Source organism: Haliaeetus leucocephalus, unplaced genomic scaffold, assembly GCF_000737465.1.
Source record: "Haliaeetus leucocephalus isolate CR32 unplaced genomic scaffold, Haliaeetus_leucocephalus-4.0 Scaffold395, whole genome shotgun sequence".
NCBI lineage: Eukaryota > Metazoa > Chordata > Aves > Accipitriformes > Accipitridae > Haliaeetus > Haliaeetus leucocephalus.
The window spans coordinates 7,205,713-7,217,444 of NW_010972831.1; the positions used below are offsets into that span (position 1 = coordinate 7,205,713).

The window sequence follows — 11,732 nt, forward strand, 5'->3', positions numbered from 1 at the left end:
TTACTGTTCACAGCTAAACCTTTCTTTTGTGAAGAGTTCAAACAGAAATGTGTGGTTTTGGTTCTTTGTGAGAAAAACTGTAATTGCTTTCTAGAGCAGAATAGCATCCAGTTGTTTCACGGATAACCTGTGGAGGTTGGACTCGCCCGTCCTTGTTCAAATGAAGCCGCACTCCACAGGGGTTCGCTGAAATCCCCAGGTAGGCTGCTGGGCATGGCTGGGTTTGACTAAACTATGCAAGGGATGAGCCGCTGCTGGTACTCGGACTTGGATATTGAACTCTTTAAGTCTCTCGTGCTTGCCTCAAAGCAAGACAGATTACCGTCGTCATTAACTGAAGGCATTTTTTGTTCCCCAGTCCCCTTTCAGCTTGTCCAAGAGCAGAGGCACATTCCTGAGCTCAGGTTTGCTGTCATTGAAATACAAGTTTTTTGCAAGTAAGTAATGAATAGCTGAATTGGATTTGAGGCAGATATTTTGGATACCTTGTAAATAGGTAGAGAGCATTTGTAGAATTAAAACCATGGTTTTTTCCTATTCTTGTGCCTTTTTTTTTTTTTTGTCATATATAGTATATATCATCAGTTATGTTAACTTGTTTGCTGGAGGTACAGTAGTTTTATCTGGCAGATTATGTGATCTCAGGGGACTAGTCCCAGCTCTCATTTTTGGCGGGGGGAGGAACCACGAGCACAGTTGGCTCTGGTAAGCAGCAGGAAAAACATGGCTTTACTTGAGATCTGTGAACCTGCAAAAACAATTTCATTATATTTTTGAGGCCTGAGGTAAGTCATCAATGCTTCAGACTAACAGTATAGAAAAGGACTGAAAAAACTTCTGGTTCTCTCTGCAAAATCCTTTTAAAATAATATTGTTGTGGTTTGTCCCCCATGACACACCCACACAGGCACGTTTGACTGAGGGATAAACCCCTGGAAGCCCTAAACCTATTGCTGTGAATGACCTGGCTCTCTGTTTGCCTGTCCCCTTGTCTACCCATTTATGAAATTAAAATAATGCCTAATTATAAGAGCAGCATTTTGGTGTAAAGTTACAGGTTCGGAGTGAGTGCCCGATGCTCTCGGAGCCCTTTCTGTCCGTGTCTGGAGAAGCATGTTGCCATTACGGTGCCTGGGCAGTAATTAATTAGGCTAGGACGTTACCCTCAGAACGTGCATTTCCAGCCGATGAGATGCTGTTTGGGCAGTTTCCATTGTCTGTGGGGTTTTACAGCCTGCCTGAGCCCATGTGGCCTTTGAGAACGAGGTCAGAGAGAAATCCCCACTCCCTGGGCTAACTGCAGTTCAGACACTCATTTTTTTAATATTAAAAATATCTGGGCTAGGCCAGGGTCAGGACTTCCCAAAGCGCTGGTGCTTTTGTTGCTGGACCTGGGTGGTTGTTTGGGCTGGGGTCTGTGGGATGCAGCCCCTCACCCCAGTCTTTGTGAGATGCCCTAATGAAGCGGTTAAAGGCTGTTTTCTGGTTAATTAAGGCCCTGTCAGTGGAGGCTGAGGAGGGAGGGTGTGTCGGCTCCCCTCTGGCTCGGGGCAGCACCAGCCTTGCCCTTTGCAGCCCTCACCAATGGGGTGACCCAGCTCAGCCTAGAGGTGTGGGGTCGAAGCCCCCCTTCTCCCTCACGGCTGCTGGGGGCCCGTCGTCGGGTTCTGGCTGGGGGGAGAGGCTTCAGTGCCCGGGAGTTGAGGCGAGGGGAGCTGAGGTGAGGCGAGGGGAGCTGAGGGGAGCTGAGGTGAGGGGTGACCGTTATAAGAGGCGGGAACGAGCCGGGCGCCGGCTCAGCTGCGCTCCCGCCCACCGCCAGGCGGCGCTGCCGCGCGGGGGGGAAACCCCCCCCCCCCTCCGCTCGCTGGTGCCGTCGCGTGCCCGCCCGGAAGCGGGGCGACGCACGCGGGCGGTAGGAGCGGGGAGGCGGCGGGGGCCCACGCGTGTCCGCGGCGGCCGCTGCGACCGGCAATTCCTCCTGCTGTGCCGGGGAGTCCCTTCAACCCGCCCCGCACGTGTCCGTGCCCCCTGCCGCCCTCCCGGTTTTGCGGCCGGGGCGTCCCTGGACTGGGTGCCCCCCCCCCCCCGCGTTTGTGTCCGTGGGGCGGTGCGGGGCCGCCTCCTGTCAGCTCAGCCGCGGCTTGAGGCCGCACCGCCTCCCGCGGGCAGGCCGCCGGCGCCTGCCCTGGTCTCTGTTGCGTGGAAAGGCCTTTAGGGGCAGCCATGGAGCGAGCGCTCAAGTCCAGCATCTGGAGGGCCGTGGGGCTGTCACCCGCGAAGTGCGGCCGTGGGTGGTGGGGGGTGAGATACCGCTCCGCTCGGGAGCAGCGGCCCCCGGCCTTGGGTGGGGATGAGGAAGGGCCACCCCGAGGCAGGAATGGCAGAGGTCAGCTTCCCCCACTGGCCCTCCCGGAGGTTTCTGGAGCGGTGGCAGGCTCCCGTACCTCCCACGAGGGCCTGGCCCCACAGAGACGGCCACGGCCGTGGCACGTGTCGTATGAGAGAGGGCCCAGGCGGGCTGCAGCAGCCAACAGGGAGTTGTGGAGCTCGCAAGAGACTGACTTCTCGAGGGCGAGGAAGAGGCTGGAAGGAAAGCCTCTGTCCATCGAGAGGACTAAAGGCTCAGAGATCTTGTTTGGGATCGCGCCGTGTTCCCTGGCCCTCTCTCAGTCGAGAAGGGACCTGTTCAGGTTGTTCCTCAAGCAGAGCAGCGGCTCTCGGCGGCTTGTTATGAGCGAGTTTGTCCTTCAGGCCACGGCCCGGGGAGTCCCCGTGCATCACGTCAAAAGAAGAGAGCTGGATGCTCTTTGCAGAGGTGGGGTCCACCAGGGAGTTTGTTTGGAGGCCACTCCTCTCCATTTCAAGAGTTTGGAGGAAGCTGAAAAGCCTGATTTGGGGGATGAAGAGCGTCCGAACCGACAGCTGATTTGGCTCGTGTTGGAGCAGATCCAGGATCCCATGAACCTGGGGGCACTGCTGCGCTCTGCGTACTTCCTGGGGGTGGACAGAGTGGTGACAAGCCAGAGGAACAGGTATGGGGTTGGTTATCTGCTCCCTCAGCTTTTCTTTTTCTTTTCCTGCCGGCTCCCAGAGAGGTTTCTACCCTGCATTGCTTGACAGCTTCTTTAGAGGCCTTTCTGGGACTGAGCTTGAGAGCTGAATTTGGCTAGCTGCTGCTTTGCGTTGCGCTCTGCAGGGAGGCTGCGGGACGTGGTGTTCCAGGCTGGTAAGGAACCTCCCTGGGTACTTTTTGGTTTAACCTGTTTTGTGTTTCAGTTGTCCATCTGTGCACAAAACTGCTGTAACCTATTTCCTGGGTTAATTTCTGAGCCCTCTTATGCTCCATAGGAAAATATATCCGTATAGCGAGTGAGATCTTTAGTGGGCTAGTTGGAATTGGGTTGCAGAGGCAAGAGAAGGAAATACAGAAACAAAAATTCTCCTGGATTTCTTTTTTTGCTGTCATATTACACTTTTCCTTTCTTTTTTCCTTGCAGCTGCCCCTTAACTCCGACAGTGAGCAAAGCTAGCTCTGGAGCTATGGAAGTCTTCGATGTCTACAGCACAGATGATCTCCGGAGCTTTTTGAAGGTAGAACGATCCTTTTTTTTTTTTTTTTTTTTTTTCCTTTCAAGGAACCTCAAATATTGCATTTGTTGAACAGAGAGGAGTACAGGAAAAGGACTCAGTTATTTGCAGTGTCCTGTGCTCCTGCTCTGCATTCCTGTTTGCTGCCGGTGGTCTGTGCTGTCGGACCACCTCTGACAGGCGTGTACCCCATCCCATTCCATCGGGTGGGGTAACAGGTCTGAGTTGTGGGTCTTTTACTGGAAGATGGCGACAGCAGGATGACGCTGTGTCTATCTCCCATATTCAGGCTGCGAGCTTGGTAAGACGGGGTCTGTCTCCCTTTCTCCACATGGAGACCAGAGCTAGCGCTGCTGCCTGCAGCAGGTCTTGCCTGGCATCTGGCAGAGGCAGCATCCTGGGCCCCAGGCACATGATGGCAGCATTGGGCAGCCTTTGGAGCAGGGGAGAAAGGAGAAACCAGGGCTGGTGTGAGCTGCTGGGAATCTTTTTATGCTGTACCTATGCAGTGAGGTGAGATAGGGCCCTTTGCAGAACGTGCTGCCAAAGGAAAGGGAACGCACATGGAAAAACATGATTTAAACTGAAACAAACCCAGGGATGTTGCTTTGAATTGGCAGAGCGCATTCATCCCCTGTGGCAGCACCATGTGATTGCCCTGACTCCTCATGGAGGTCCCCTGTGCCCTGGCTGGGGACCAGCTGAATATTGTGTGCACGAGGAGTGGGGAGCTGCAGGCTCTCATCTGCCCTCCCCTGTTTGCGTGGGATCCCCTGGACCTGGGGGAGCAGTGGGGTTGGAGGTTTCAGCGTGGGGTGGGAGGGCAGAGGCTGCAGACCCTCCGGAGGCACCCGGTCTGCGCTCCCAGGGTCGCTGCGTGCCTGTGTCCCTTTGAGGAAGACCTCGTCGTAGTCTGGTGCGACTGCAAGGAGGGCGAGCAGAGGTAAGCCTGGGCTCTTCCCGCTTGGTGCTAGAAAACCCTCGTCCAGCCGTACAATAGGTCTGTGGCAGCTGGAGCTCTGGATGATGGTGAAATGAAAGATACATAAAATACATTGATATTTAATTGAAACAGCTGAAAGAATCACTTTGTTACTGTAAAGCTTGAATTATTAACATTTTGAGCCATTGCAGCAGTTCATTTAATTGGACCCAGATTCCCTGGCCTAACCCTTGGCACTGCCTGGCTGGTGTAAATTTGATATAACGTAATGTAAAAAGTGCCAGTTTCACAGGAAATGAAGCTGGCAAGAAGCAGCAGCTCTTTTATTGTTAAAATGGATTTCCAAGACAAATAATTAAGGCTCTTTTTACTAGGATGTGGAAGGGAAGGCTGGTTCTCTGGATGTGTGAGGTACTGAGTGTCAAGTGCTCTGCCTTTTGTATGAGCTGATTTTTGGCATCTGAGTTTGAAAACGTGCACTTGTGTTTGAAAAGTTGTGGGCTTCTGGTGGCTGAGCCTGCACTTGAGAACTTCCACTGCGTTGCTCTGTGGATTAGCCTTATGCTAATTTGTTTAACACTACTCTTTTTGTATGCTTTCCTGGCAAAAACCTTCCTAGAACTGTTGTATGGGGAAAAAAAAAAGCTTTTTAGTTGCTGTTTGTTTGCTTGCTGAACTGGAATAAACACCAGAAGGAAAATTACTTTTTTTTTTTTTTTTTTTTTTTTAAGTTAATGCTTGTGAGCTGGTACTGGGAGGACTTTGGTGGTAAAAATTCAAGGGATGCCAAAAAAACCTAGAAAAGCCAGTCAGCTTAACTGAAAACATAAAAAAAAAAGCTGTGTTTGCATACATGACTTATTTTCTTTTTAAGCTTGAAAAGTAGGCGATTTTTTAACATTTGTTTCCTTTCCCTTTCTAGGCTAAAACTGCAGAAGGCTGGGAAGTCGTGGGAACGGTCAGCAAGCCAGAGGATGTGGAAAATGTTCCTGTCATCAGTTGCTTGGAATTTCGGTGGAATAAACCTGTCATTATAGTAATAGGTATTTCAGTTTACAGAGCTTTGGGCTTGGTGGAAGTGCATGTGTGAGGGAATGATCGGGGCGATGTTTCACTTGAAAGCTAGTTGCAGGTCTGTTACATTACATCACACTTTGGTCTGGAAAGGAAAAGCTGAGCAAGAAGGACTAGAATGATCTGGATGCAAATGAAATAGGCACCTAGAAGAAGAGGGGGAGCCGAGAAGCCTCCCAGTAGGAGCTGCAAGAACAAACCAGTTTGTGTAGATGAACAGGGAGTTTAGTAGCTGGAGAGGGTCTGGATGGCAATTTTCAGTGGCAGGACAGGTCTGGGTCAGTGTAGCCACAGTGTGTATTTTTGCATTGTGTTCTGCGGTGCTTTTTATCCTGTCCTAGAGCCCCAAACCTGGATTTTCTGTGTTGACAAACCACAAACCTGAATGAGAGACCCAAGAGGTATGTGCTTGCTCTTGCTGTGCTGAGGTTGTAATGGTGAGCTGTGCCATGTCTTTGCTCTGTCATGTTTCCCCTTAAAAAAACCCAGGAGTATATCTCTGTGCCCAGGTCTGGAAAGAAGCATGAGGAGCTGTTGCTGGGGATGACCTGAACACAAAGTTGGGCTTTGTGGCACGGAGACCAGTCAGCGGCTGCTTTTGTACACCTAGGAGAAGGCAGGGGCTGTTGGCTGCTGCGGTACCAGCAGGAGGAGCAGGCGTAACCTCCTCCCTGCCAGACCTGCGCACTGTTTGAGCAATGGGTGCCGCTTTCCTGAGCACCTAAACTGGGTGATTCCTACAGGGCCCTCTGCTTCTGCCCCCTCTTTGTGTGGAGGATACTGGAAAAGGATGCTGTCTTTCGTAGGCAGAGTTTGGGGTTGTGCAGCCTCCCAGAAGGTGAAGAGAAGGGGAGTAACAGCCTCGTGGCAGCTAGAGAAAGAAATTCACGCAGGAGTGCTGCTCTAGGCACCCTTGTGCGGCCATGCCGTAGCTCCCCACTTTGTGTCACCTGGCACAAGAGCTGGTTTGAGCTTTCACACTTGGAAGTAGTGTCATGCTGGCGATGAGCCATCAAGGGGCTGTAATCCTGTCCCGTGCTGTGGTTTTCTTGGCTCAGAAGACATTCCTTTAATTAAAATGTTTATTGAACTCCGAGAAATACTGACAAGACAACGCCGCAAATCTGGCATCTCTGCAAGATGTGTGGAGCTATATTATAAAGGGAGTAGGGAGGCTGGCAGCACTGCTGATGGACCACAAAGAAATGCATCCCAGAAACGACGACAACACCAGGAGAAAGGAAGGGGGTGAAAGCGGCAGTGGTGTCGTTACCTTGAATTATGAGAGATTTCTCCAGGAAAAAGTCCAAATATCCTTTTGTCAAGGGAGATTGGAGGCTGATTGGTAGATGCATGAGGAGAGCTCCCGGACCTTGCAGCAGTAATGATTTCAACTCTCTGCTGAGCACTAACTCTTCGCTGAAAAGAAAATTGAACATTACAGTCGTCTGATGCTGAGGTTGTTTGAAGAAACGTCCTAGATCTGAATATGTAGCGTACCTGCAGCTGCAGAGAGCAGCAGAGATAATTTAGCATGGTAGTGAGCTTCCTAGCCTTGCACAGATTGTCTTGTAAGTTAAGCATTTGCAGACTTGAATTCACCCTCCTGGCATCCTCGCTGGCTTGGCAGAGAGTGATTTGGACAGTCCAGCTTAATCTTGTCGGCACTGGAATCATTGCCGAAGGTGACAGGCAGGCTGGCTGCCCTGAAGACTGGGAGCCTTGTGCGAACAGGAACAGATTGGGAGCAGTTAGATGTCTGAGCAAGAAGAGTTTCTGGGTAATTTGTTCTTCTTACACATGCAGTCTTTAGCTTGGGGTTTAAGGCTATTCATGGAATTGGTGGTTTTATCAAGATGCTCATTTTGCATATTTCTCTGAACTGTCAGCATGGCTGCGTCTGCCTGGATTTGAACTTACTGCACTGGAAACTGCAGTTGGTACAGTGGTGTTAACTGTAAACGGGGCAGGAAACCTGTTTTTTATCATTTCAGCCAAGCTCTAACTCTGGTCTTTGAGGCCTGTCAGTGAGGGACAAAGCGAAGAGATGGAAGTCAAAGATCTGAAGTGGGAAGTGTTTTGTTCACCAGTATAAACTAGGATTTAATCTGATTCAGTCAATACTCCCTCCCTTGTGTCACACTCTGTGCAAGTCTTTTTGCCCTGAATTTATGGTTCCTAATTATTTTAAGCAGCCAGAGCCATAAAAAGCTTTGTAAAAGCTGGAAGCAAAATTGCTGCCTTTATTAGGAATCGTAAGACCCTTATCAGGGAGAGGAGAGGATTGCTCCAGGAGCTATTGCACCTCTGGCAATAGCTGCTGTCCCAGTTGGAGAGTCCCACGAGAGTGTGGTTTGAGAGGCTCAGGAGGCAAATTCAACTGTAACTTGTAAAACTTTTCTGTGTTGAATCAGGAAAAAGTAGGATAATACAATCTTTTTTTTCTTGAAGCATCCCCAGAGAGCCACAGTCTAGTGATGAAGAGGCAGGCTGGACCGTGGGATGCCTGGCTTTGATTCCTTGTGTCACCCGGGCTTCCCCTGTGACCTTGGATAACTCACCCAGGCCTTGTCTGCACTGCTAGCTTGCAGCAGGAGGAAAATAATGGTTAGGATGGGATTTCGTTTTTCTTAAGGTTTGTTTACCCCAGCCAAAGGATGCTTTTGCCTGTATGGCTTATTTCTTGTGGGATGGTGAGGCAAGATGCATTACCCAAAGCATTCTTTTCCTTACACAAAATGCATCTTGCCAGTTAGATCAGGCCAGCAAAACATGAGACTGGGCCTCAAGTTTCCAGTCTGTGAAATGGGAATAACAACACTTTCCTACCCTGTGCAGTCAGAGGGGTGTCACACAGATCAATACACAGGGATGGGGCAGGGGAGCTGCTGGGGAGGTGCTGTAGGTAGGCAACAGGGGAAGAATTTCGTTGCAACTTAGCCGAGCAAGGAGCTTGTTTGCCTTACAGAGGAATGAGTCTCCAGAGCCATAAAAGTGCCAAAAGCATCCGTGTATGGTGTTAAAACTTCAGGTAAGTGTCTACATTTAGGTGAGCTGAGCGAGGCCTTGGTGACAGCACTGGTCACACAGGCAGAGGCGCAGAAGCCCTTGGTAGGCAGCGTGTGCCCCACCAGTGCTATCCCAGGACGAGTCTGGGGTTCAGCTGGAGTCGGGGTATGGCTGTTGAAGGGGAACGTTCCAGCATGCTGAGCCTGTTTTGTCAGAGGGTGAGCACGTCTTTGAAATGAGCTGGCTATTCTTGCAGCCGTGTAGCTGTCTGTGTAGCTCTAAATAATGAATGTGGAAGAATTCTTTGGGGAGCCGAGCGGGCTGGGAGGTCTGTGGTCTTCTGCATTTTCACTTGTCTGCACGCAGGATTGTTTAAAGCCTCTCCCTTTCCATTTCCCTTTGTGACAGTGTGAGTCAAACAACTACTAATGACCTGGGATAGATTTCAACTCTGTTTCACCAGTGTATCAGCCCAAACATATCAGGGCTGTTGGATGGTTTAACAACTAATCAATTGAAGCCTCTGGTTAAACTGTCTGCATTCACAAGTTGCACCCAGCTGGTGGTACTGTGTGCTGAAAAGGCTGAACCCGTCAGTATCAATAGGGATGTGGGATTTGCTGGACCAGATCAGGCCTGTGGCCTCTTGTCTGCCTTGTCCCTCTGGCAGCAGCCTGCGCACGTGGGCAGCTGTCTGCTGGCACGGTGGCTACTTGCGCAGGGGATCTTTGCGCTCGGACTACAAGGCTCTGCGCTTTACGCTGTGCTTGCAGGCGTGTTGCACAGGTATTCCTCAAAAATGCCTCAGATATTGGAGAACAGAGCTGGGAAGGCTGGAGTGAGCCAGGAAGGGAAGGCAGGTAAGGTGCCCATCTTGCTTCTGGTAGTTCTTGGCTGTTGCTGCATGGGAGCTGGTGAAGTTGCTGGTGAGCTTAGGGGCAAGGGTGTAGTTGTGACAGAGCACTAGTAATAACTGTACTCAGGAGGGGGGGGAAAGGGACGTGGCAGCGGCTGTGAGCTGACCTGAGCAGTGTCTTTCTTCTGCAGGTAGTGAAGGTGACGGACTTTCCCTGGAGACGCAGCTCTTGTGCCATCGGATGCTGGCCATACCCCCTGGCAGAGCGCTTCACCCTGGGATCGAGTCGCTGAACGTCTCTGTTGCTACTGGTAAAAACAGTTCTGAGCGCAAAGGCATCATGGTCCAAATTTCTGTATTTAAAAATCAAAAAAACATCCAGGCCTGCAGAATTATTGTCTTGTGGTTTAAAAAAAGATAGGTTTTAATTTATTTATTTATTTTTACTTTCCTTCAGGTATTCTCCTGCACTCCATCTGCAGCCAAAAGCTGAGGCACGGTGATTGAATTTTTTTTTTTTTTGGCGGGGAAAGCTGTTCAGCATTTCGTGGCTGTGCTCTGTTGGTGTGGATATGGAAGTGCTGTTTCCAGGGTCTTCACCATTGCTGCAAGTTACGCGAGAGCCCCGCTGACCTGAGCTACATCTTGGCTGACTTGCGATACCACCAGAACCCTGGCTTAACGCTGAAGTCAGACACCTGCGTGTACTGGGTAACACCTCCCACCGGCAGCTTGGAGGAGCAGCTGCAAGGAACAGAGACAAAGCTAGGTTTTAAAAACATACAGCCAAATCCTTCAGTTCTTGCAGTAAAATACCTGGTGATAGCTGCAAGCATTGTGCTTTTTTGCATGGGGGACTTTGTATGTCGCTCGTGCTGTGGAGAGAATTTGGGCTGTAGATGAGAGTGCGTGCTTGGCTGGTGCTCCCGCTGAGAGCAGCCATGCCCTGTGCCCACGCTGTGTCCCATGCCCGAGCCCACCGCCCCCTTAGCAGCCGAGAGGGTGCTGGTGAGAGCCAGGTATGATTTGGGACTACTCGGTAGCAATTTCTTCACGACGAGGTGGTTTCTCTGTTACGTATTGCTGCTTGAATGTCTGGAAACACACCGTGTTGTATTTAGTTATGAACTGGGTCTGCAGCCCTGCCAAAGGATGGACGTGAGCTGTTCGAAAACAGCTGTAGTGGGGAAAAACGCAGCCCATTGAAATAAAGCCTCTGTAAGATTGGTTGTAGACTCAAATCAATCCTTTGTGTGTCATATATAAATCCAGAACGTGATTAGTGGAACAGAGCGCTTCCTTCAGGTGGGAAGGGGAATCAGGAGCTTGTTCTCTTCTGGGGAAGTTTCCTTTCCATGGTGAGGCTGATCCTACTGGATGCTGAGCTGCCCCAGCACCACCATCCCCACTGATGGTATGGGGGGGAGGGGTGAGGGTGGCTTCATTTGCAAATATCCTGGTTGAAAACCAGGCTGGCTAAATTATTGAGAACCAAATGAATGTTATCACTTAGCACCTTAATTATTTTATTTAGCTACTGTGGCCCTTTGCATAGGATTCCTCATTAACACTTAATTTACAGTGCCCTTTAGGGATAATTTCAAACAATTCAGCTTAGTCTCCCCCCTTCCCCCCTTCCAAATGAACAAGTAAATCACTCAGAGTGACTAATTAGGACTTTCCTTTGAGCTAAATGAAGTCTGTAAACCGGTCCGTGGATGTGGAGGTTTTTCACGTGGGTCTCTGGGAGGGCCTGGCCGGTGGGTGCTGTGGTGGTGGGTGGCTGCGGGGCTGGGGACGCCCCAGGTGCCCGGGATGGGGGACAGGACAGGACACGGAGCTCTTGAAAGGCGTCGAGTACTCGCTTCTGTGGCTGCGATGGAGAGGGTGCCTGGCGCGGTGGCATGTATCCTGAGCTGTGGCTGCCCCTTCGCCCTCTCCGGTGGAAAAGGACAAAACCCAAATCCCTCCGAAACGATGGTTGTTATGCAAGCAGGGCTTTGTTGCCCGAGTCTGAAGGGGAGCTGGTCACTGCGTAGAGGTGAACTGGTGCATTGCTGGGGTGACAGCTCTTGCGTTTTGTGGGCTGAATGTGTCTTTTTTTTCCACCCCCTGCTTAATGCTGAAATAAAAAGGCTCAGGGCCCGGGAGGCTGCAGGCCAGCCCCACCACCAGCCCTGCTCACGCAGCCGTGGGTGCCCCAGCAGAGGGTGCCCGTGGCTCAGATTTGCTCATTTTTTGGAGGAAAGAGTCAGCATT

The 11,732-nt window shown here is 50.9% G+C and overlaps 1 protein-coding gene across 2 annotated transcripts; it reads left to right on the forward strand.

Annotated features, from left to right (window-relative positions):
- The first annotated feature begins 2,151 nt into the window (after positions 1–2,151).
- MRM1 (mitochondrial rRNA methyltransferase 1 homolog (S. cerevisiae)) lies at positions 2,152–10,601 on the forward strand. 2 transcript variants are annotated; one of them, XM_010573807.1, is made up of 5 exons: positions 2,152–3,035; positions 3,501–3,594; positions 5,457–5,577; positions 9,665–9,784; positions 9,931–10,601. In XM_010573807.1, the coding sequence occupies exons 1-5, from the start codon at positions 2,227–2,229 to the stop codon at positions 9,978–9,980; spliced, it is 1,194 nt and encodes a 397-aa protein (XP_010572109.1). In that variant the 5' UTR covers positions 2,152–2,226; the 3' UTR covers positions 9,981–10,601. The 2 variants fall into 2 exon arrangements, with proteins under 2 accessions (XP_010572109.1, XP_010572110.1); XM_010573808.1 differs by lacking the exons at positions 9,665–9,784; positions 9,931–10,601 and adding an exon at positions 5,950–7,506.
- Positions 10,602–11,732: the final 1,131 nt, after the last annotated feature.

What these genes read in the sequence shown, in the direction of transcription:
- MRM1 (XM_010573807.1), top strand. Translation starts at nt 2,227, where the DNA reads ATGGAGCGAGCGCTCAAGTCCAGCATCTGGAGGGCCGTGGGGCTGTCA. An exon ending in ATCTCCGGAGCTTTTTGAAG is followed by an intron (nt 3,595 to 5,456) that starts GTAGAACGATCC and finishes TTCCCTTTCTAG; the next exon opens with GCTAAAACTGCAGAAGGCTG. An exon ending in GAACGTCTCTGTTGCTACTG is followed by an intron (nt 9,785 to 9,930) that starts GTAAAAACAGTT and finishes ACTTTCCTTCAG; the next exon opens with GTATTCTCCTGCACTCCATC.